The sequence below is a fragment of the Harpia harpyja genome, chromosome 14 (assembly GCF_026419915.1).
Source record: "Harpia harpyja isolate bHarHar1 chromosome 14, bHarHar1 primary haplotype, whole genome shotgun sequence".
Classification (NCBI taxonomy): Eukaryota; Metazoa; Chordata; class Aves; order Accipitriformes; family Accipitridae; genus Harpia; species Harpia harpyja.
This window is the reverse complement of record NC_068953.1, coordinates 9,741,124-9,763,222: the sequence shown is the minus strand read 5'-3', so window position 1 is coordinate 9,763,222 and position 22,099 is coordinate 9,741,124. Positions and strand designations below refer to the sequence as shown.

The 22,099-nt window shown below is 54.5% G+C and overlaps 1 protein-coding gene across 7 annotated transcripts in view; it reads left to right on the top strand.

The window, feature by feature from the left end:
- SEPTIN9 (septin 9) overlaps positions 1–22,099 on the top strand; it is a 145,014-nt gene extending 122,915 nt beyond the window's left edge. For 6 of the 7 annotated variants that reach the window (XM_052807447.1, XM_052807448.1, XM_052807450.1 and 3 more), the window contains 9 exons: positions 1,118–1,309; positions 5,415–5,543; positions 5,962–6,043; positions 6,906–7,043; positions 13,698–13,815; positions 16,301–16,396; positions 17,293–17,389; positions 18,929–18,980; positions 19,866–22,099. In XM_052807447.1, coding sequence (XP_052663407.1) covers positions 1,118–1,309; positions 5,415–5,543; positions 5,962–6,043; positions 6,906–7,043; positions 13,698–13,815; positions 16,301–16,396; positions 17,293–17,389; positions 18,929–18,980; positions 19,866–20,001 — 1,040 coding nt within the window. In that variant the 3' untranslated portion in view covers positions 20,002–22,099. The remainder of the gene's footprint in view (positions 1–1,117; positions 1,310–5,414; positions 5,544–5,961; positions 6,044–6,905; positions 7,044–13,697; positions 13,816–16,300; positions 16,397–17,292; positions 17,390–18,928; positions 18,981–19,865) is intronic. The other variant, XM_052807446.1, reaches the window with a different exon arrangement.

The window sequence follows — 22,099 nt, the reverse complement described above, 5'->3', positions numbered from 1 at the left end:
GCTTGCATCAGAGGAGCTTGCCGTGCATGGCTGATACCTCCAGGAGCTTGCAAGGACCAGGCTGACCTTGTGCATGCTCTGCCTTCAGGATATTTGCTGTGCCGGCTGCAGGAGACAAGGAGCAGCTGGGGCAGTGTAGGAGCAGACTGCATCGCCCGGTAGCACATCAGGGGCAGTTTGTCCTTCCCGGTGGCAGATGCTCCTGCCTGGTGCCTGGGGGAGTGGATGGTTCCCCGATTTTTGTTACGAAGGTCTTAAATGAGGCAGTAGGTGTATGTTTGCTTCTCCTGAAGTGCTTTGCTAACCTGGAGCTGTCTTGCAGGGGAGATGAGCGCCCTGTCTCTGTGGGAAGCTGAAGGATTTGGGTTCCTCAGGTCGATATTGGCAGAATTAGAGCAGGATTGCGAAAGCTTCGTGGCTGCGTGGGTGTTGTCTGGCGTGACCCGTTTTGATGCAAATGTGTTAGGTTTTGGGTTTTCTACAAGCTGGGGCAGGCAGCCTCTGAGCTGCATCAGCTGGAGCTTGAGGAGGGCACATGTCAGTAGATGCTGAGGACTTTTCTGTGTCTGCAAAGCCATCCAGTTCTCCGAAACGTGGCCGCGAGGCATTCACGCCAGCAGTGTGCATAGCACTGTAATTACAGTGGTACAGAGGAGCAGGCAGGCTGTGTAGCTCTGCAAGCCTTTAACGGCAGTGCCTGGGCACAGGGCTGTGTTGCTAAAAGCCTTCATCACTCACTAAACTCATGGACTTGTACCGAGAACTTTCTCGGTGCTGGGTCCCACTCTGTGGCGGCAGATCAGCTGCTTGTGGGACCTGGTGTGCCTACTGCCCCCATAGCAGCATCCCTTTGCTGTGGCAGGCTTGGGGATGTGGGCAGGGATCAAGGTGAATCCAGTAAGTTAAGAAGGGGAATCCCAAATTTAATGTAATTACAGGTGAAGGAAGTTCCCACATGCCTCCTTCCTCTTAGCCTCCTGGTGCCCTGAGTCCCTGCACGTGCTTTATTTCTGTTTCAGATGGAACAGGCAGCTCCTTTCATTACTTGCCAGGAACAGCATCCCAGTGTGCTCAGCAGTGCCTGCCACCCCTGACCACCCTCTCCTTGCCTCCGCAGGTCCAGAGACAGTTCCCAGCCACGCAACCAACATGACGGATGCTCCACGGGATGCCGGCCCCAAGCAGGCGGTGCCGACACGGCCGGAGAAACCGGCTGCGGACTTCGGCTATGTGGGGATAGACGCCATCCTGGAGCAGATGAGACGGAAAGCCATGAAGCAGGGGTTCGAGTTCAACATCATGGTCGTGGGTGAGTTCTCCCTCCACGCCAGCTGCCTGCAACGTGCTTAGCGAGTTGTTTTTGTTCTGTGACGATGTTTGTCCTCTCCTTGGGAGCAGCAGCTCGGACTCAGCACTGGGGTCTCTGCCTTAGGGGTCAGCAAACCCGCTCCCGAGGAGCTGGCTTGAATTCAGCTGTTGTTAAAGCTGTCAATGTGACTTGGCCTGTGGTCCTGTGCATCTTCCCACGTCTTGGGGTGCGTTACCCATAGGCACGTCCTGGAGGGGAACACCTCGAGGGGTGTTGGGACTCACCAAAGCCTTGCAGAGAGCTAGTTCTCTTGCCTGCTCTCCTGGGAGCCTTGCACTGGTTTTAGCAGTCAGAAAGCACGTCAGGGCTCAAGGGGTTGCACTGCTGCTGGTATACCAGAGCCCTAATTTTTGCCAGTATTTCCAGCAATTTGGGTAAAATTCCTGCTTGTGAGTTTTCTTGTATTGTGCTGTGCAGCTCAGGCAACCACACTGCAAGTACCAGGGAAGAAATGCCATGTGTGATTTACTGGTGGGAATAAAGACCAGCAAGAGGGGTTTGCGTAGCTGGGTCATTGGGCTTGAGTGGCTTCTGCTACCAGTGGCTCCTTTGGGGACCTGCAATGTGGCACAGGGGGGAATGAGAGCATGCCAGAGGGTACCCACATGCAGGGAGGAAAGGCTGGAAGGTTGTGTGTCCAAATCCTGCTGCCTACAAGATCCTGTTCATTAGCTTTCCGAGGCTGCAGGGTGGAAGGAATGAAGGAGGTTTATTTCAGCTAGAGACCACTGGCTGCATCGCCACTGCTCTGGCTCCAGGTTCTGCTGTGGGGGTCTGCACTCCTGCAGCCCCTGGGCTCCCAGTGCCAGGGACTGCACCGGCTGCTCACCAGCAAAATGCTGGGAATAGCCAGAGAGCTGGGTGGGCACTGTGGGACACTGTGTAAGGGGAAAATGGAAAAGAAATAAGCCTTTTCTGCTTTTTTCCAGCTGTCAGTGTCTGGCGTGGCCACTGGAGCCCCTTGCATGAGCTGGGCTGCGCTCCCCAGGGCTGGGCTGTGCAGGCAGCAGCTCTCCCTGCCTGAATCTCCCAGGGGAGGTGCAGGGTGATGAGAAGAGTAAAGCCGAGGCCATGGCCCATGGCATGGTGGTGGAGCCATGCCATCCCGCTTCCTCCTGCAAGGAGTTGTGTAGGGCTGCAGGTTTGTGCAGGGATGCCCCTGGGGTAGGAGCCCCCGCAGCCCTGGGGGGGCTTCCTGGGGTTACGGGAGGGCCTGATCCAGAGTGTGCTAATTCTGTAAAAGATATTAGTGTGCTGTAGCTTCCCAGCGAGCTCTGCTGATGCTCTGCCTTCCTCATTTTGATATTCTCATACACAAATTGATCTATGGGGAGGGCTCCCCAGGCTGGCAGATCGCTGCAAACCTGGTCACTGCAGAACCAGTTCTCGCAAGGTTTTTAAACAAGCGCAGCTCTTTCCTGCCAGTGGAGCAGCACTCCACTGCCAGTGAGGCAGAGGGATCGCAGCAGCACTGATCCTGAGAGTCTGCAAGTGAGATTGCATGAGCTGAGCCCTCATTTCCCTGCCAGAAGAGGCTCCCATACCTTTGCGAGCAGTCTGTGCCGTGGCAGCGCCTCGGCTTTCTGCTTTGCAGATGCGGAGGGATGTTGAGGAAAGGGCCTGGCTTTGCCTTGGCAGCGCTGTGTGTGGTATGAAAGCCTGTGCTGCAGCGCGGCTGGAAAACATTGTTCTTCTCCTTGGCAGGCTCTGGGCTGACTGTTTACAGGCTGGGGAATTCGTGGCAGCATAAACAAGCTGAGCTCTGGCCCTCCCAGAAGACGCGGGGAGGGATGCGGGAGGAGCAGCACCTCACGGGGTGCCCTCGGGGAGGAGGTGCTCTGCTGAGGCTGGGAGGCAGCAGCGGCTTCTAGGGATTAGTTTAGCTCCTTTATTCCAATCCAGTCTAAGCTGCGAGTCCTTGCATTGAAATCGTTGCAATCCCTGTTTTACAGGCAGGAGATGAGGGGAGGGAGGAGGGACGTGACTTCTCCTGTGAGGGAGGTGGGAATTAAGCACTGCTGCCAGTCAGGGGTCACTGCCTGCACCGTCTCCTTGTGACGGGGCTTTTTGAAAATCCTCTGCCCTGTGTACCAGGGTCCCTGTTCAAAAGGGTTTCACCAGCCTGACCGAAGCTCTGAGAGGGGGCTTCAGGCTGAGATCAGCTTAGCCCTGTGTTCAGGCTGAGATCAGCTTAGCCCTGTGTCCTCTAAGGCTGTGGAGATGAGAAAAAAGGTCTAAGCTTAAAAAAAAAACCCAAAGCACATCTTTTTTTTTCAGTTTTTGGTGCAGAACAGCTGGAAGGAGAGGAGAGCTGAGGCTCAGCCATGCTTTCCCCACCTGATTTCAGCTCAGGGAAACACGCTGGGCTGCAAACCAGGGGAGGTGGGAGCGGGTCTGCCCTGCGCTCAGCCGCCTGCGCCGGGGCTGTCGGGTCCCTGGGGTGCAGCCGCACCCGTCGCTCGGCAAGGTCAGCCTGCAGCCGTGGTTCAGAACGGGACATCGCATCCATGGCAGCCGGCGGCTCTCGCCTCTAATCCCTTTCCAGGCAGTGCGGCTCTGGCAGCTTGGACAGGCACGAACGCAGAGATGGACTGCCAGGAGCTCAGGCAGCGTGTCGCCCCGCTTTCCCCCTCTCCCCACGTGCTCTGTTTAATGATGAGCAGTGCAATGAGAGCTTTGCTTTGGCTGTCTGCATCTGCAGCTCCAGACCTGTTTGCGCTTGGCCCCGCATGTTTTCAGGCAGCAGAGGACCGGGAGCACCTGACCTCAGCCTGGTCCATGTGTTTCTTCTACAACCCAGCTGTGATAGTGGCTGGCAAACAGATTTTTCCTGCGCTGGATTGCAGCGTGCCATCGGTAGCGCTGCAAACTCGGTTCTAAATTGCTGTTCAGTCAGGGAGCAGGTTGTCCAGGAGATGATGCCCAGTGCTGATGTGCTGGTTGACCCTACCGTTGCCTTAGTGTTGGGTGCCTTTGGCAGCCTGGATGGGTCAGGGCCCTGGAGGATGTAGGTGAAACCCTTGCTGACTCTGTGCTTAGAGAGACCCTGTGGTGCTAGGGACATGCTGGCAGCAGTGCCATGATAGCTGGCTGCAATGTGGCTCAGCAGAATGGGGCTGAAGGGGCCCCCATGGTGTGTGCAGGAGCTCTGCAGTGATTGCAGGGGGCACAGAACATCTGCTCTGAAGCCAAGCATCTGCTCCCTGGATTTTGAGGAGCTCCTCTGTTTTCTTTGCTCTGGAAAAATTGTTCTCTGAGCTCATGGGGCAACTGATCTGGAGACTTGAGAGCTGCTGGTGTCCTTTCTGCACAGGTTGGCCTCAGCTCTGGGATATAAAGCATGAAAATGCTTCTCTCTAAAAGCTGTTTTTTCTGAAGTTGCGGAATCTGATGTGCTTCCTGGGACGTTGTTTGTGGGACTCGGAGGAGTTCCTGGCTGAGACCTGCTTAAAGGGATCTGTGCAGCCAGCTGGTCCAATTGCAAAAGCAAGTCCAGCAGGGAAGCAGGAGTGGATGCTGCAGGGCTGAGGTTCGGAAGATTGTTGCTGCTGTTAATGCTGTCCAACTAAGGGCTTGCCAAGCTGCTCCTAAGTCTTCCCTGTGGAGCTGGACAGGGGAGGCTGCAGGAGGGTAAAGGCACAGATGTGTCAGGATGCTCCTTCCTGGGGTTCCCTGGTCCCCGTGCCCTTCTTCAGGGCTGCTGAGTATCACCGCAGCCCTTAACACATCCCCGACAGTGTCTGCCTGTCCTTGGGACTGCTGTGATTTCAGCTGGATGCAAGGAACCAGTTCTTGACCTGCTCACTCCCAGCAAGCCTTTGGCTTTGGAGCCAGGGGAGGTGCTTGCTGCCCACAGCATCTTCCTTCCTGGGATGGACTTGAGCTTCTTAAGTTGGGGAGGCTGGCGAGAAACAGCTGCCCCTCTTACCTCCCTCCCACCGATCCGGTGCAGGCTGAGTCTGTCAGCATCCCCATCCCCTGGCCCCTGAAAAAATAGTCCGGAAACAAGTGAGTGCCGACTGTGGTTTATCCTGCTCTTTTCCAGGTCAGAGCGGCTTGGGGAAATCCACGTTAATCAACACCCTCTTCAAATCCAAAATCAGCCGGAAATCTGTACAGCCGACTTCTGAAGAGCGGATCCCCAAGACCATTGAAATCAAATCCATCACTCACGGTGAGGTTCTGCAGATCCCACCTGGTGCTTTGGCTTTTGGTCCTGCTCTGCCTTGTGTCTCTGGGGGCTCGCGGGGGTTGTGGACCTCCACTAAACCTCCACTCTCATCTCTCTGAAGGGGCTTTTACCATCCAGAGATGCTTGCAGGGCTGAAAAAACATCTATTTTTTCTTTATCCCCCAGAATTGACTTAATTGTGGTGGAAGGGAACAAGTGAGGTGGCCACGGGGGGTGGCATTTCAGGGCAGATGTGGTGCTGCATCCCTTTGGCGGGCTGATTTGTGCCTGTTAGAAGCTGTGAAGGTGCATTTCTCCCCTGGGAGAAAGCTCCAGCCCTCCAGCTGATTTTGGGAGGGTGGGCTTGGCCAGAGTGCTCATCGACGCTTGCCTCATGTACCGGCTTTCCTCTCCATTTCAGAGATAGAAGAGAAGGGTGTTCGCATGAAGCTGACGGTCATCGACACCCCGGGCTTTGGAGACCACATCAACAACGAGAACTGGTGAGCTGGCTGCGCTGACGCGGGGGCCGGTGCAGAGGGAAGGCGGCTGAGCCCTGGAGCATTCTGACCCGGAGCTGGTGCTGAGGGCCGTAGCCTGGTCCTGTGCCACCCATGCTCCGTGGGGAGCAGGGGAGAGGGTTGTTGTGGGCGGCAGCGTGGTACCATGCTCCCTGGGGCTGATCCTGGACCCTGTGAGAACCCACAAACATCCTGCTGTTCCGGGCATGAGACAACCTTTGTTTGCGGCCGGGAGCAGCTGTGTGCCGGCGTGGCCAGTCCCCGGACCTCGCTCATGTGGCTCTGAAGGCTGAACTCTGCCAGGAGACCCTGGGACGGTGGCTGGCTGTGCAGGATGGCCCCCCTGGGCTGGGACAAGGCTGGCCTGGCTGGCCGATGGCAGGTGCCTTCTCCTCACCACGAGCTGGGCTTGCTTGTGCGGTTTGATGCTGCTCTTGCTCCTGTGCCGTGGCACCGTGGAAGGAGCCAGAGGATGCTCCCAGCCCTGCCCTGCTCAGCAGCTGGGTCCAGGAGGAGAGAAGAAAGGAATTTTTAGGCACTTGCTTGTCTAAACTAGCCAGTAAATCCCCTCCTCCTGCAGTGCGTGGAGTTGCCAAGCGGTGAACGCGGGAGGTTTGTGATTTCCCTGCCGCCTGCAGTTGCTGTATGAATGGGAGCTTACAGGAACTAAAACATTCCCCGTGTGAGTGTGTTTTGTTTTGTTTGTTTTCTGGGATTCTGTAAGATGCTGAGCGTCCCTGGCTCGGTGGGCTCTGCTTCACACGGTCAGGCCAGGCGGGAGGTTCAGGGTGGTCCAGATCCCTCACACAAACCCATCGTCCCATGTTCCTCTCTCTCTCTGCAGCTGGCAGCCCATCATGAAGTTCATCAACGACCAGTACGAGAAGTACCTGCAGGAGGAAATCAACATTAACCGGAAGAAGCGGATCCCCGACACGCGGGTGCACTGCTGTATATACTTCATCCCAGCCACTGGCCACTCGTACGTACCCTGCCGTCCTTGCTCAGACCCTTGGGGCTTCCCTCTCCTGCATTCGGTCTCGGGCAGCTCAGCCGTCAGGGTTGTCCTTGGGATCCCCCCCTGTTTCCTGGGGACTTGAGGAGCTTGAGGACAGCGTGAAGCTGTCCTTCCTAGGGCTGCAGCATCTGGAGCCCTCTCAATAACACAGCAGAGCTGCTGTACCCCAGAGAAACATGGCGTTTCCTCTTCCGAGGGGCCATCAAAGCCTCCCTGAGCTCCAGTAAGCTGCTTGCTTTGCTCTGGTCGCGTTGCTTGTGCTTGACTGAGGATGGACATCAGTCGCTGAGCTCCCAAATTGGACAGAAAGGCTGCCTTTGCAAACAGAACATTAATTTTTTTCTCTGTGCCCCTGCCTTTGTAAGGGGAGAAGCCGTTTTTTCTCATACTACTGAGGGAGCGAACACCCTCACCCTGTAAGGAAATTTTCTAGGTTGTTTGACTAGTCTGCAAGTGGGATGCAGTTTATTCAGCACGGAGCTCTCCTGGCTCTGGCACTTCTCAAGCGACAGCATCAAAGGCCCAGATCTCACTCTATTTTTTTTCTTTTTTTTTTTTCCTAGGCACACAGCCTGGAGTGAAAATCTGGGGCGGTTAAAGTGTCTTGAAAAATGTGACTTTAAGTATCACAACATAAAATGAGACCTAAGTTTCCTTTTGATTTTTGTCAATTCCTTCCACTCCTGGCTCTGTCTGTGTGGGGATTTTTTTGGGTCTGTTTTCAAAAAGTAAACTTAAGCCGCCAGCACTGTATTAATGTCAGCCTTTTCCTTTTCCCCACGTAGAGATTTATTCCAATAGAAAAGACTTTGTTTTGCTTCTGTCAGTGGGTAGACCAAAAATGCATCCTTCACTGGAATAAAATGACTGCATGGGCCAGTTATGCTCTTCTTGTGTAACCGGCTGTCAATTGGGAGCAGAGGGGCCGAAGAAACGTTTATGGTTTAATACGATAAAGCAGAAGACGTTTCAAAGGAAGATGACATTTTTAGGCCAGTCTAGCGTGTTGGTCCCGCTTACCTCTGCCCCGATCTGCAGACCCTGCCTTGGCAGGTCGGAGTGTTGCAGCATTAGCTACGCTCAAGCTTTTTCTCATTGCTTTGGGTGTTTAACTCTTAAAATCGTGTCCGATGCTTAGACCCTGCAGATACCTGACCTGCACAGAGAGTGCAGATTTTGGGTGGTGGCAGCTGCCCTTCCTGGGCCGCGCAGGCAGTGGTGGGGAGCCCCGTCCCCGTGTCCCCCAGCGGAGCCTCTCCAGCCGTGCGCTCTGGTTTCTCTCACCCGCCGGCTAACAGCAATTGTGTGGATATTCAGCTGCTTTTTTTCTTTCTCTCCAACGAACATGTGTTTCCAATATCCGAGCAAGCCCGGCGGTTGGAGGCCGTTGTTGCTGAGCCCTGCGCTGATCCTCCTTCCCCGTAGCCTGATAGCCCGACTGGGGCCGGTGCTTGCTCCCCGGCCATGGCTCTGGGGCTGCTCTTTCCTGCCCTGGTGTCAGAGCCGGCCTCTGGCTCGCGTGTCCCCTCCTGTCGCAGGATGGGGATAAGCTGAGGAATGAGTGAAGGGGGACAGACCCAACCAGGAGGGAGAAGCTGGTGGGAAATTTTACTTGTCTGAGAGCTTGAGCAGGCGGTGGGTTTCCTTTCTGCTCCCTTGTCAAGCCCAAGTTATGTTTCTCATCATCATGGACGAGCTTTCACCAATGCTGCCCATGGTCCGTGGACACAAATGGATGGTGTGGCCACCTCTCCTGCTGGGTGGAGCTGCTGGTAGCAGAGGATCCATTTTGGAGGACAAGGGTGTGGGAGGCCATGGCATGGCATGGCATGGTTGCACAAGGTTGAGTGCAGGTTCGTGTCCCCGCCGAAGCAGGCAGTCCATGGTCCCTTGCAGAAGGGTATGGGAAGGGCATCGAGGTTCTTGCGGCGGTGACTCTGGCTTCTCTGGGAGGCAGCGGGGAGCACGGCTGGCAAGGGCAGTGGCTTGTAGAGCTGCAGGGACCTGCACTAGGGACGTGCGCACCCAGCTGTGGAGGACCCCACCATGCCCACGTGGCACCATCGGCGTGCTCCCCATGCCGCTTGCCATCCCAGGATCCTTGGTGCCATGTGTCCTGGGATAGTGCTTGCACGGGACTTGTTTGTGTTGCCTTCAGGGAGCTGTTGCCTTCACCATGTGACGCAGCCAAAGCAGCAGTGACTTGTGTCCGTCTGTCCCTCCCTGCTTACGTGGATGGGCACGGCACAGGACTCGGCATCCCTTCCCTGGCACATGGACGCTGCAGGCAGCCGGGGCTAAGCCTGCCAGGTCATTGGGCGAGAGCTTGCTTTTTTCTTAAATAAAAAGGAGAGGGGGGGGGGGGGAAAGCAAAGTTAACCAGTTGCACAGATTCAGAGGCTGGAGTGGAGGATTGCTTGGCTCTGTTTCAGTCTGGCCCTCCCATCTGTGCAGCTCAAGGGTTAATCAGCAGAGAAGTTTCCGCTGCTGTCTCCCTTTGCAGGGAGTTCAGGGCAGGCTTTGCAACCCATCTAGTTCGCACACACCCTGTCCTTCTTGTAACACTCCCGTAAAACCATGTTTGCGAAGGCTAAGTAACGTGCTGGCAGGGGCTTTTGGCTGCAGCCACGCAAGCCACCCAATAAATATCTCAGCTGTGACCCCTGTGAAGCACCGCTCGGCTCTGAAACGGGACTGTGAAACACCGCCCTGGCCTTGGCAGCCCCTTTTCTGCCGGTACCAGAGCTGTCGGCTGACAGGCTGCCACCCGCTGCCGCTTTCCCCTCTAGCTGCCCCTCTCGGGTGCCTACCAGGTCCCTCGAGCAGGCTGACAGGTCCTGGTGATGGGGCTGGGCGGCTGACGGGTGTTCGCTGGTGTTTGCTTAACGCACGGCTCAAATTCTTGCTGCTAGTTTGATCTGGGGCACAACCAAAAGGAAATAACTTTGCAGTTCACCATGAATTTTGATTCCTATAATGGCATTTCAAGGGAACCAGCAGGAATTAGCCTCTGCTTAGATCCTGTCCATGCATGGTGGCTGCGGGCAATGCAGAAATAACGCGTGCCCAGCCACAATAACACGTGCCCAGCCACCATAACGTGTACCCTGCCATGATAATGTGTACCCAGCTGCACTGCTTTCCCCAGCCCCATAGCAAGAGGGGATGGAGAAGCAACCAGCACCATCCAGGGTGGGCTGGAGCCCCTCCTGCAGCTCCTGCTCCAGCCCATCCACTCCCCTTGGAGCTTCTCCATCCCCTCCCAGCAAAGCTCGAAGTGTGTACGCGTCTAGTTGCAAGTTAATATTGGGGACCATTTGGAGAAGGGGAAGAAAACAGATGCTTTTTCTTCTTGAGCTCTACCCTCTCTTTTATGATCTGCTTGGAGCAGATTGTGTGCACCTGAAATGAAATAACTCGCTTTCTCTTGCTGTTTTGCATATTTGTATATATAAGGGTTTCACTGCTAATCCTCACTAGGTGCTGGCATCGATGTTTTGTGCAGGTCAACCAAGTTCAGATACGCGGCAGAGGCCAGCGCTGCTGTGCCTGTGGCTTGTCACGGGATGGTGGTGGTTAAACACCAAAACTGGTCCCTGCAGATACCAGCAGAAATCCCTGCTGTCCTGGGCTGTGCCTCGCAGCAGGAGTTTAAGAGGAATTAGGTCTGGGCTTGCCCCATCGTGACCTTGGCCGCGTCTGCCTGGGTCTGTACAGGGCTATTGGTGTAAACCAAGCTCTGTGCGCTTGTGATCGCCTTAAGCCATTTGTTCTTCTTTGGTGTCTTCGCATGAACATGACCTCTAGTGACAGGTCTTGTTCTTAGTGAAAAGAATCACTTTCTTTTAAGTACTTAAGTTTTTTGGGGGCTACCCAGCAGGAATTGGTGGAATATCTAGAAACTTGCAAAATACCCTAAATACATACAATCTGCTCTTCTGGGGAGTCCCTTGGTTCCCTTCCTGTTCTCCAGGACGGTGCACAGAGGGACCCATGGGAGGTGACCTCCATGGACGAGGCACTTGCAGAAGCCCATCAGAGCAGAAAGTCTTGTCAAAGGTGCCTTGGGCTCTTCTGGCTTTGGGTGCAGACTGGTGTGGGACATGGTCACTGCGCCTGCATGGATGCTGGTGGACACAGGCAGGGGTGTGGGCTGGTTCTGGCTCTGCCTCCTGCTCTCAGGCTCACTGCTGGCATCCTCTGAATATCAGTGAAGGCTCAGTAACAGGGCTGTTAAGTGTCAGTCGAGCTAAAACTCAAATGTCTGACTGATTGTGAATTCATCTGCATCGGCTACATATGCATCCTGGTCTTCATTCTAAAAGAAAAGCTGATGAAAGAGGCAGGAACACAGTCTCAGTAGGGAAGAGGCTTTTAGAGGGGAAAAATTGTTTGAAAAATAGCAAAGAGAGAGGAGGGGAAAGAAGTCTGCTGGGAAAGGAGCATAACTGCATTACTTCCTTGGAGGTCTGGGAAACACATTATGCAGAACTCCAAACAATGTTTGCCAGCAGCAAGTCTGCTTAGATGTGTCCGTGGGGGTTTCCTTGTGTTTTTTTCTTTTCTTTTTTTTTAATAGCCAAACTCTTTCTTTCCTGGGGCCCAGGGTGATCTGTGACTCCTGAGTTTGTGTTAGGAACTCGTTTGTCCGCATGCTAACGATGTGCTCTGGGCGATGCGTGCCGTTAGTGTGCAAGGAGAAGGTCCACCCGGCATGGTCCAGCCCGATCCCTGGGAGAGGAGTGGGTTTGACCAGGGAAGGGCTCGGCTGGGTCACCAGTGCTGGCTGCGCCGGAGCAGCCTCGAGCTGCCGGTTTTGGATCAGCTGGAGTTGAGCAGGTCTCTTCAGGGCTGGATGTCCCTCCCTTGGTGCTGGAGCCAGGCAGGGGTGGCCTCGCAGGACGGGGATGCTGCTTGGTGACTGCCGAGGAGCAGGATCAGCTCCTTCCCCTTTGCACGTGTGTGACTCTTGCTGGGTTTGCAGGAGCCATGCTGGGTCTGCAGGGGTCTCTGAGCCCTTCATAGGGCCCAAGAAGATCATGGTGGGGTTTGGCTTGAGCTGCTGGCAGTAGGTGCTCTCTTGGCCATGTTCCCCCTGAGCGCTCTGCTCTGCTCCATGTTCCCCCACGCGGGGCTCCTGCTGGGTGCCTGCTTGCACCTGGGCATTTGAAGTCACCATCCCATTTATTTTGGTTTCTTCCCTGTTGCCATGGGCATCTGGTTTGTGGCACAGGGCTGGTCTGCCCTTGGGGAGGTCTCGTTCTTGGCCCCAGGTCTACCACTGAAGCCTACAGCTCCTCCAAAAGTTGACTTCACCTCTCTCTGCCCCAGTTTCATCAAAGATGAGTTGGGTTGTGTCCTGCCGGCACATGCCATGACCGGGGGTCATGAGGATGTGAGCGGCAGAGTTGTCCCTTTGCTTCTGGGGCTCTGGCATTGACCTTCCTGCCCCTTACCTGTGTGCTTTCAGCAAGGGCTCGTTTCAAACAGGCTCCTTAATGCATGAGCACCCCAAAGGTGTTCCTGTACCCTGGTGTCCACCGGGACCTCCAGGTTTCCTTTTTCAAGGCAACATCTGCTCAACTGTCCTGCATGGGTGTGTGTCCCCATCACCTCCAGAGCCACCGAGGGGGACCTGCAGCAAGTGGAGGTGTCCAAAGGAGGGCTTTCCTCTAGCTGGCTTGGGAACTCCCAGCAGTAAAAACACCTTCAGGGAGGAGTGAGGAGCCAGGGAGGGTCACGGCCAGGCACCATCATCACTGTCTGCAGCTGGACTGCAGCCCTTGGACGCGGAACAGCGTGGCACTGGAGGTCGCATCTGTGCTGTCAGCAGGAGCTTTAGGAGGGAGAGATTTCCCAAGGGGCAGATCATTGGGGTTATGAAATCTCTGCAACTTTCCTCTGCTGAGACTTTCATCGTAGAGATTTTCTGACCTTTTTTGCCCTCTGGAACAAGCAGCATCTCTTCTGTGCTGTGTGAGCCCCTGGAGAATTAGCGGAGCCTTTTTTAATCCCAACCGACGGATGCGAGATGCAGTCCTGGCTCGTGCACAACAGCGGGCTGGTGCTCAGCGCAGGAGGGAGTGGGAGCCAGAATAGTCACCTGTGGCCATTTCCATGTCATGCTGTCCCTGGATGGTGGGTGACAGTGGGTGACAGCTTGCACAGGGTTGGAGGAGTCTTTGCCCCATGGTCTCTCCCCAGTTTGATTGGTACATCACGGGCAGGCTGGCCCTGCAGCCAGCATCACCCATGCTCTCATCCTGGCTTCACCAAGGATGCGTGTAGCTTTGGGCAAGTTCCTGCAGTCCTCTGTGGCCAAACATCCACGCAGAGATAAAAGCCCTCTCTCACTTCACGGGGCTTTGTGAGGATCTGTGGGCGATAGCAGGGTGCTTTGAAAGGGAAACGTTTTAAGTGTTTGTCTGCAAACCACCTCTGAGACGGACGCATGCTGTTGTGCTTTTAAGAAAATGTCTTTATTTGTCCTATCTGAAAGGAAGCGATTGCCCCTCTGTGCCTAGTCTTCAAATGACCCCTCTCTGCCGGGGGGGGGTTGCAGCAGACCCCACCTCACTGTCAGTGCATGAATCCCCTTTTTTCTGCTGTATTTTGCAGGCTCCGACCGCTAGATATTGAATTCATGAAACGCCTGAGCAAAGTGGTCAACATCGTCCCCGTGATTGCAAAAGCCGACACGTTAACGCTGGAGGAGAGGGACTACTTCAAACAAAGGGTAAGGGGCTGGTGGCTCTTATCTGGGCTCCCATCTCTTGTCTGCCATTCCCTCCTGCCCCTTTTCCCCTCCCCAGCTCCCCCTGCCTTTCCCCGGCCGGGCTGGGAAGGCGAGCTCCTGGCCAGGAGCCCAGCGCATTCCTCCGGCTGCAGCTCTGAGTGATCCCACGTGGCCGGAGGAAAGGCCTGCGCTCCAAGCAGTTCCTTGTGTTTCTCTTGGATCTTTGTCAGTGTGGGATAAGTTTCGAGCTGTAAGTCTCGGGGCCTGTTTCTCCTGCCTCCTTTGTTGTTGCTATTTTCAGGCTGGTTTCTGTTATTTTGGGAGGTAGATGGTGCTGCACGTAGAGGCTGGAAACCCATCCTGGGCAGCACCATGCACTGATACAGGAACCAGGCAGAAAAAATGTGTGGGTTTGCTGAGCTCAGCTGGGCAAGATTTATGGGGGAAGCAAGGCATGAAATTCCCTTTGATCACCTTGGTCGGGAGCTGGCAGTGGGGAGCTGAGGAGGGGCTGTCTGAATCCACAGCAAGGCATGGACTTTCCTCCGTGCACGCCTGGTGCTGCCGAGAGGTGAACATGCCCCGCTTTGGGGTTCAGTAAGGGGCTATAAATCCATTTGTGTAGCTGATGGATGTGGCTGCAGGCATGATGGCCTCAGCATTCCCTGTGGAAGTAAGCAAGCCGCCAAGCTCGTTGGTCTGTGAGTCTGAATTGCAGGGAAGTGAAGCGAAGGGAAAGGGGGTCTTGCCAAAAGGGCAGGTTTAGGGACCACCTCCACTGGTTATGGAGAAGACGGCACATTAGCCAGGGGTTGTTCGATGCCTCCATGCAGAAGAGGATGAGCCACCCCTTCCTGCACCAGTGTCTTCCCCGTTCTTGATGAGCAGGATCCAGCACTGGAATATCCAGTCTGATTTTGGGGGCTGAATCCAAACTCTGCAAGCAGTTCTCTTAGCAGTGAGCTAGAGGATGGCAGGAAATGGAGCCAAGAGGTAATGCAGGCTGGGCTTGATCGGTGTGTCAGCCTGTTTACATGGAGATCTGCAAGGAGCTGGTGTGGGAGGATGGGGAGGTGAGTCCACAGTACCACATCTGCTTTCTGCAGTGGCTTTTGCAGACTGCTGGCTCTGTTCAGAGGTTATGAGTGCACGTATCCGGGTGTCTGCGGGTGGCTGGTTGGCTCTAAATGACCTAAAATGTCACCTGGGCACTCTCGGCCGCTGATACCATCCTTGTGTAATGAAAGACCATGGGGAGACTGCTTGGCTCACCCACTGTGCACCGGCTTGACGCAGGATGAGCTTGCCCTATCTCTAATTACATTCCTGATTGTAACCAGACCCCCAAAATCCTTCCAGATGGAGGGAGAACACGTAGCCACGTGGCATATGTTCAGTGCCCCCTCTGCAAGGGGTCACCCTCCTTATACTCACGGCTCCAGATCTGCTGGTGCAAACGAGAGGGCAGGTAATCGGTCCAGGTAGGCACAGGCTGGGACCTTTTCCCTGTGCTCCAGTGTGCCTGTGTGCATGCTTCCAAAAAGCAGAGCCCCGTCGGTATCTAGGTGTGTAGCTGGTTCCGAGAGGCTATAAGTTTTTGGGTTTGGATCGGGGTGGGCAGGTGATGGTGAAGCACCGGCCTGGCTGCAGGCTACCTAGGTTAATGCCAGCACTGCACTGAGTTAGGGGAATGGTCTCCAATGCCTTACGGAGTTGGCTTTGTTGGGTTGTTCCCCTAAAAATAGTGAGTGGGTTTGGCTGGGGGGTGGGAGGCCGGCTGGGGGGGTTTCTTTGGGCTGGATCTGCTTCCTTTGCCAGCCTGCAACGTAGGGCTGACATGGAGTTTATTGCCATAGGAAGTGATGGGAGCGGGTGCACAGGCTAGGTTTGGGTTTGCAGCTTTGTTGGAGAAGGCTGATCCTTCGTGCTCCACTGAGCTGAGCCTCCACCCAGGAATCAGATTTCAGCATCTCTTCCCCTTGCACAGAGGCAATATCCTTAGAGGCTGCTCTTCCAAGCTCTCTGTTTCCCTGTCCCCTCAGATCAGGCGCTGCCGTGACTTCTTTTCCAAGGAGCATAAGCAGACAACAGAACGCAACTTCTTAACTTTGGGTTACGTGCCTGGCAGCTACATTCCCCTTTGCTTGGTGCAGCTTGTATTGTCTTATTGTCTTTTTCAATCCCAAAGCAACGCCCAGCTCATACAACTTCATCTCTCTCAGCCTGATGCGTGTCTTGGCACCAGGTTCTTTCAGAGATTGCAGAGCAAGCGCTTGGTAGGTGTGTAGCAGTTAAACACAGGTATCTCTCCCCAAGGTGGGCAGTGTTTAGGATGGAGAGGGAAGATGTTGCTGCTGGGCGTTGCTGTGACCTGTGGGCATTGCTCATGAGAGCCTCTTGGGTTGGCTGGGAGCTGCCACCATGGTGGGAGTGCAGCTCCTCTGCCCTTGTCTCCTTCACGTGTTCCTCTGCTCTTCCCCCCTAGATAATGGCTGATCTCCTTGCCAATGGGATTGATGTGTATCCTCAGAAGGAGTTTGATGAAGACTCTGAAGATCGGCTAGTGAATGAGAAATTCAGGGTTAGTGCATGGTGTTGCGGGTTGGATGTGTTTGGATGGGTTCTGCAGCTCTGGGTGCTGGTAATGTCCTGGGGGGGGTCTCTTGCAAAGTGCCTCTATTTTCTTTCCAAAGCTGCTGTGCCCCTGTCCAGAGGGCCTGCCCAGGACCTGGGTCCTGGGGTCCGCCCAGGACCAAGGATCCTGCCAGAGCTCAGAGCAGAGACAGAAAGAGGGTGAGGAAAGTACCTGGGGAAGGTGTCCTCTCCTCTCCATGTTGCTGCTTTTTACCCCAGCCCAGTTCCTCAAAGGCACCCTCAGCAACCAGCGGGCAGGGAGGTCCCATGGCCCCTTGCCCTGCCCCAGGCACAGGGAATACTGGTGTCTGCCCATCCCTGGCTAGGGTAGCAGCCTTCCTGGCACCGGGAGGCAATTTGCCTGTAGGCTGCTCTGTTTTCATGGCTGTCAATTCCTTACTATAGGAAGTAGCTAACAGTTTTTTTGGCTCAAAAGAGTGGATTGGACAAATTCAAGGAAGAAAAATGTCTTTCAGGGACTCTAAGTACAAAGACACCACCTTGGATCAGGAAATGACTGAACCACAGTTACCAGATGCTGGGGAAGCATCATGGTACCTTTGCCCTGGCTGTACGCTGGACCCTGCCAATGGGGTGATGGGCTAGACTGGTTTTGGGCTGGTTTTAGACTGGTTTTGGACTGGGTACGTGTGCGACATATGCTGCACGTCCTGGGCTGCCTGCGGTTCCTGGCAGGCAATGCTGCTCAGGAGCATCAGGCACAGACCAGCTGATCCCATGAAATTCTCCTGAAAGCAGCTTGGTGTAGGACTTTGCTCGCTGGCTTGGTTTCCTGACCCGTTTTCAGGAGGAAAACGTAGCCTTATTTTTCTCTTTCCTCAGGAAATGATCCCGTTTGCAGTGGTGGGCAGTGACCAGGAGTACCAGGTTAATGGAAGAAGAATCCTTGGAAGGAAGACCAAGTGGGGCACCATTGAAGGTACCTTGTCCTTGTTTCCCTACCTCCTGAGCCCATCTCCTTGCCCTGACAGAAGTTGATGAGGTCCAAAACCAGCAGTAGAAGTTGAGGTGTATATAGTGCTTCCCTGCCCCTCCAAAGAAAATCACTTCCCCAGTGTTTGAGGACTGGAAACACCTTGGCCAATGCTCCTGCGCCGAGTTCCTGGCCCTTTGTGCGGCTCGGGGAGCTGCTGAGTGCCAAAGGGGACACTTCTGGGTGTCTTGTGGCCTGGCTTCTGCTTGTCGCACAGTTAAATGTCTGATGGCTGGTTTTAAGGGCACACAGGTGATATCTCTGTATCTCAAGCCCAGATTAGAGCCTTCCCCTGGCATCTGTACCCTCCACCATGGATTTGGTTGGTGCCCTTGTGGGATCTCTTCCCTCTTCCGTTTTCATCCCATAGGCATCTTCCTTTTTTCTCCCCCTTTTTAACTCATGGTCTAAAGGCTAGATGAAAGCTTCTGGCTCCAGCACATCTACATGTTTCCCTGTCCCTGGTTTCTGGCAGCCAGCTGGCACATCTCCAGTGCCACCCCTCTTATCTTCCTCCCCTTCGTTTCATAGGTTTCTCTCATTTATGAGTTTTTAATAGGAATCCTGCGTTGAGGGATGGTTTAACAAAGATGCCAGGAAAATCAGTGTATTTTAAAGCTCTGCTGCCCTCTTGTGCTCTGTCCCTGGAAGCTCTGAGTTTAGTGGGATTCATTAAACCACTTGCAGTCTGCATGTGGCATCTGCCTTCAGCACAGGGAGATTCCAGGACCCAGCCATGGCCACGGGCAGCTTTTGCACAACAGTGTTATTTGTTGTCTTGCCATTCCTGCATGATGTACAGGCCTGTTTGGGTAAAAAAAAAAAATAATCAAAAAAGGGAGTTGATCCTCTAAATTCAAATGCCTGGTAAACTGTGAGCTGTCAGACTAATTGTGATAGAGTAACACCCCTTGATTTTTCCCTCTCACAAACACTCTTGCTTGCTCCAAGCCCTGTTCAGACAGCAGCAGCCTTTGTCAGCAAGAGATCGCGTCCTTCCACAGCACCGGCAGCCCGGGCAGCACAGTCACTGACGTGCCGGGGATGCCGCAGGATGCTCATGGCAAACACTTCAGATGAAACACTTCAGTGGAGACATGCCTGGCGCTCGCTGCAAAGCTTGCCCTGTCCCTTTCCCTGCCTTGTTTGGGGCTCGCTTAAGCTTGTGTTTGTCCGAAGGGGGCTTTGCGCTGGAAGATGCTGCTGAGAGCTCCCTTGCTTGGTGGGATATGGTTGGAAGGGACTGGGAATGCTCAGTCAGACCTCACCAGCCAGCGGGTCATGCTGAGCTGGGGCAGGTACCTGGGTACCAACCTTACAGCAGCAAAGAGGACTCTCAAGTCCTGCACCGTATAGCCCCTGGGGTAAGTCCCCGTCTCGGCCCTCCGCACACTAGTGAAGCCCCACAGGGTCCTCCTTACCCCACGTGGTTGCCATACTCATGCCGTGGATGCACGCTGATGGGTTTCTCTCTTTTTCTACCAGTGGAGAACACGACACACTGTGAGTTCGCCTACCTGCGGGACCTCCTCATCAGGTTGGTAGGACTGTGCCCTGTCCCTGTAGCCTTTGGTCACCAGGTGGCATCCAAAGAAAGGGGAGAGCCTGGCCCAGCTTGATGCAGCCACTGCTTCGCTCTGCTCCTCCCTCCCTCCATCCCCTCCCAGCCTGCTGCAATGCTGCAGCCCCTCACCGATGGGTGACCCCACTCGATGGGACATGACTTCAGGGGGCTTTTCTCAGCTATGGTGCTGAGTTAAGGGAGGAGAGGAGCAGCGGATGGGTCAGGACAGACTCCCAAGACTGCTGGCAGCGTGCAGTGTGGCTCCAGCTCACCTGCAAGCAGCTGGGAAGCCTTTTGGCTTTAGTGATCCCTCACCAGCCCCGGGTCCTACCCCCAGCCCGAAGACATCACCCTCCTGTGTCCCAGGATCGTGCCATTGCGGGGTCTAGGCAATCACTGGTCCCTCTTGAAAGAGGCATCCCTGCTGCAGGGGAATGGGAGGCTGAGCCCCTTTGGCTTGCCAGAGGGGGCATTGGGCTCCTCCTAAATTTGGCTGCAAGATAAACTCTGCACACGTGAGCTGTTGCTGGCAGGGAGTTGTGTGGGGCTACAAACCTGATCCCAGGGACTTGCAGGACTGGGGTCTTCCCGGGTGTTATACAGCCAGGGCTCCTGCGTACCCAAGCGCAGGCTGTTGGTACCTGTGAAGGCTTCTGGTCCTGACTGCCCATAATTGCCTTTACTTCCCTCCTGTGCCCTAAAGATATTGTTAAGCAGTAAAGCAGGAGGGGAAATTTGGGCTGGAGGGGGTGTATGAAAGCAGAGGTTGGGGGGGTGCAAGGGTTGGGGTGGCAGAGGCTGGGCTGGCCGAACCTGCGCCCAGTGAGGTGCGATTGCCCCTGTCTCCCTTTCCCGCAGGACACACATGCAGAACATAAAGGATATTACCAGCAACATCCACTTCGAAGCCTACAGGGTCAAGAGGCTGAACGAGGGCCAGAGCTCGCTCTCCAACGGCGTGACCGACAAAGAGCTGGTGGCTAACGAAATGTAACCGTCTCGCTCTGTAGCCAGGACCTTGCTCGCTCACGCTCGCTATTTCTCCCCTCTTCCCCCTTTATTTTTATATAAATCCTCTGCCACTGTCCCTCTTCCACCACCCCCCCCAAACTCCCTGCCAATGTTAACTGACCAAATAACCAGATGCCGTCTCTGTCGTGCGGAGTGGGGCGACCGCTCATCCCCCCCCGCTTTGTGGCATGAGTTTTCTTCTCAGCCCTGGTCCAGCACCCCTGGGCTGGGGACCGTCCCCCCGCTGAGGTCAGGCTCTTGCTGGTCCCCAATGCTGGCCTGACAGCCGAGCTCGGGGGAGCAGATCCACGAGGCCGGTGGGGGTTGGGGTGTCCCCAAGACCCCTGCCTGCCTCTCTGTGCAGAGGCTCTTCTCCGTCCGTTGAAGGCAAGGGTTCCTCCAGGTGAATGTAGCCTTCGGAAGAAAGGTACGGTGGTATGAAGAGAGCAAGACAGTGCCATCCTTGTCTCCTGCCGCCTCCTCTGAGCCCTCTGCAGCCCTCTGGGACCCACCAGCCCACAACCCAATCCCTCTACCCTTCCTACATGCAATAAACTGGGAGTGTTTAGGTGTCACCTTGCCTGTCACCAACCCCCGGCCAGGCAGAGCGACCTGCTTTGGGAGAAGTGCCTTTTCAGACTGTTACCTTGCAATAGTGGGGGAGAGAGGAGGGAGCGCTTGCCTTGTTTGTCTTTGCAGCCTGCAAAAGGCCTGCGACACTTTGTAGAGACTCCTTTTCCCTCTCCCTTGGACCACAGATGTGGCTGATGTCCTGGGAACACTTGTATATTTATTTTTCATTCAGTTGGGTGGGTTTTTTCCACTGAAGGCTTGGAGTATGTATGTCCAAAGGGGGCTGAGAGTGGAACGTCTCTGCAAAGCGGTGGGAGGAGGCAGCGTGTTGTTCTGTCTGACCCTTGTGATTCTCGGGCTTTTCCCTACGTCAGAGGAGGCTGTTGGGTATTTTTTTAATTATTTTTTTTATTTTTTGGATCCCCTGTGTGACGTGTGTACATGTAACATGCTCCTCTGTTTTGCTAGCCCTTGTGCAAGGGGACTGTGCACGAGCGGACCGAGCCCTGCAGCTGTGTGGAAGGCTGGAGTGGTGTTTGTGGGTGCTGTGCCCCATGGCCCCCCCTGCTCTGCCCCCCCGCACCTCCTCCTTCAATGAATCTCCAGTAAATAATACCTTGCAAGGGGGGCAGTTAAATAACGCCGTGACACAGGAGCGGGTGGTCCTGGAGCGGAGCTCTGCAGTCCTGCCCCCCCACCCCAGCTCCACTTGCCTTCCTGTTGTCCGCTCTGTCAGTCTCCGTATCCTCTCTAAGGGATAAAACTTTCTGCAAATCACCCTTTTGGGGGGGGACGACACATACTAAAATGGCAGCGTGTCCCATCCTCTAGCACTGGAAGGCACCTGCAGAGCCCACCCAATTGTCTCCACGGGGGGCAGAGCCACCTTCTTCAGCACAGGTGACCAGGAGGAAGGAGGAGGTTGCTCTCGGCTTCGTGGGGATGCCCAGATGACGTTGCTCAGCGGAGGGTTTGCAGGGGCTCCCCACACATGTCCCCCCCAGTAGCCAAAGGGGTACGTGCGAGGAGGTGCATCGCAAGGAGAATCTGCTCTCCCCCCTTAACTCATGTTCCCTCCCCCGCAACAGCACAACAGAGCTGTTGGGGAAGAACAACTATCTACTTGCTGACTTGCTATATTTTAGCAAAAACAAAACCAAAAAAAGTGTATTAACTGAAAAAATATATATATTTCAAGTGTTAAAAAACTATGAATGGGGAGAAAAATCTCTTGTGTGAGGCACTTCTGCAAATGTCATCTTAAACTTTTTTTTTTCTCTAGTTGATATCTCAAGCTGGGCCAAGCAAGACACGCCGCTTTCTCCTTTGTAACCTGATTATTTTTTTGGAAAAAAAAAATAATAATACAATAAAAAAACACTTCATCCAGATCTATTAAAATGGCCTTTTGGGGGTTATAAGCATTATGACAAATTTAGTCCATTTTTGTATAAATAATAGTGTTTAATATGTATTTCCCAAAATAAATGTTTCGAATGCAAATAGAA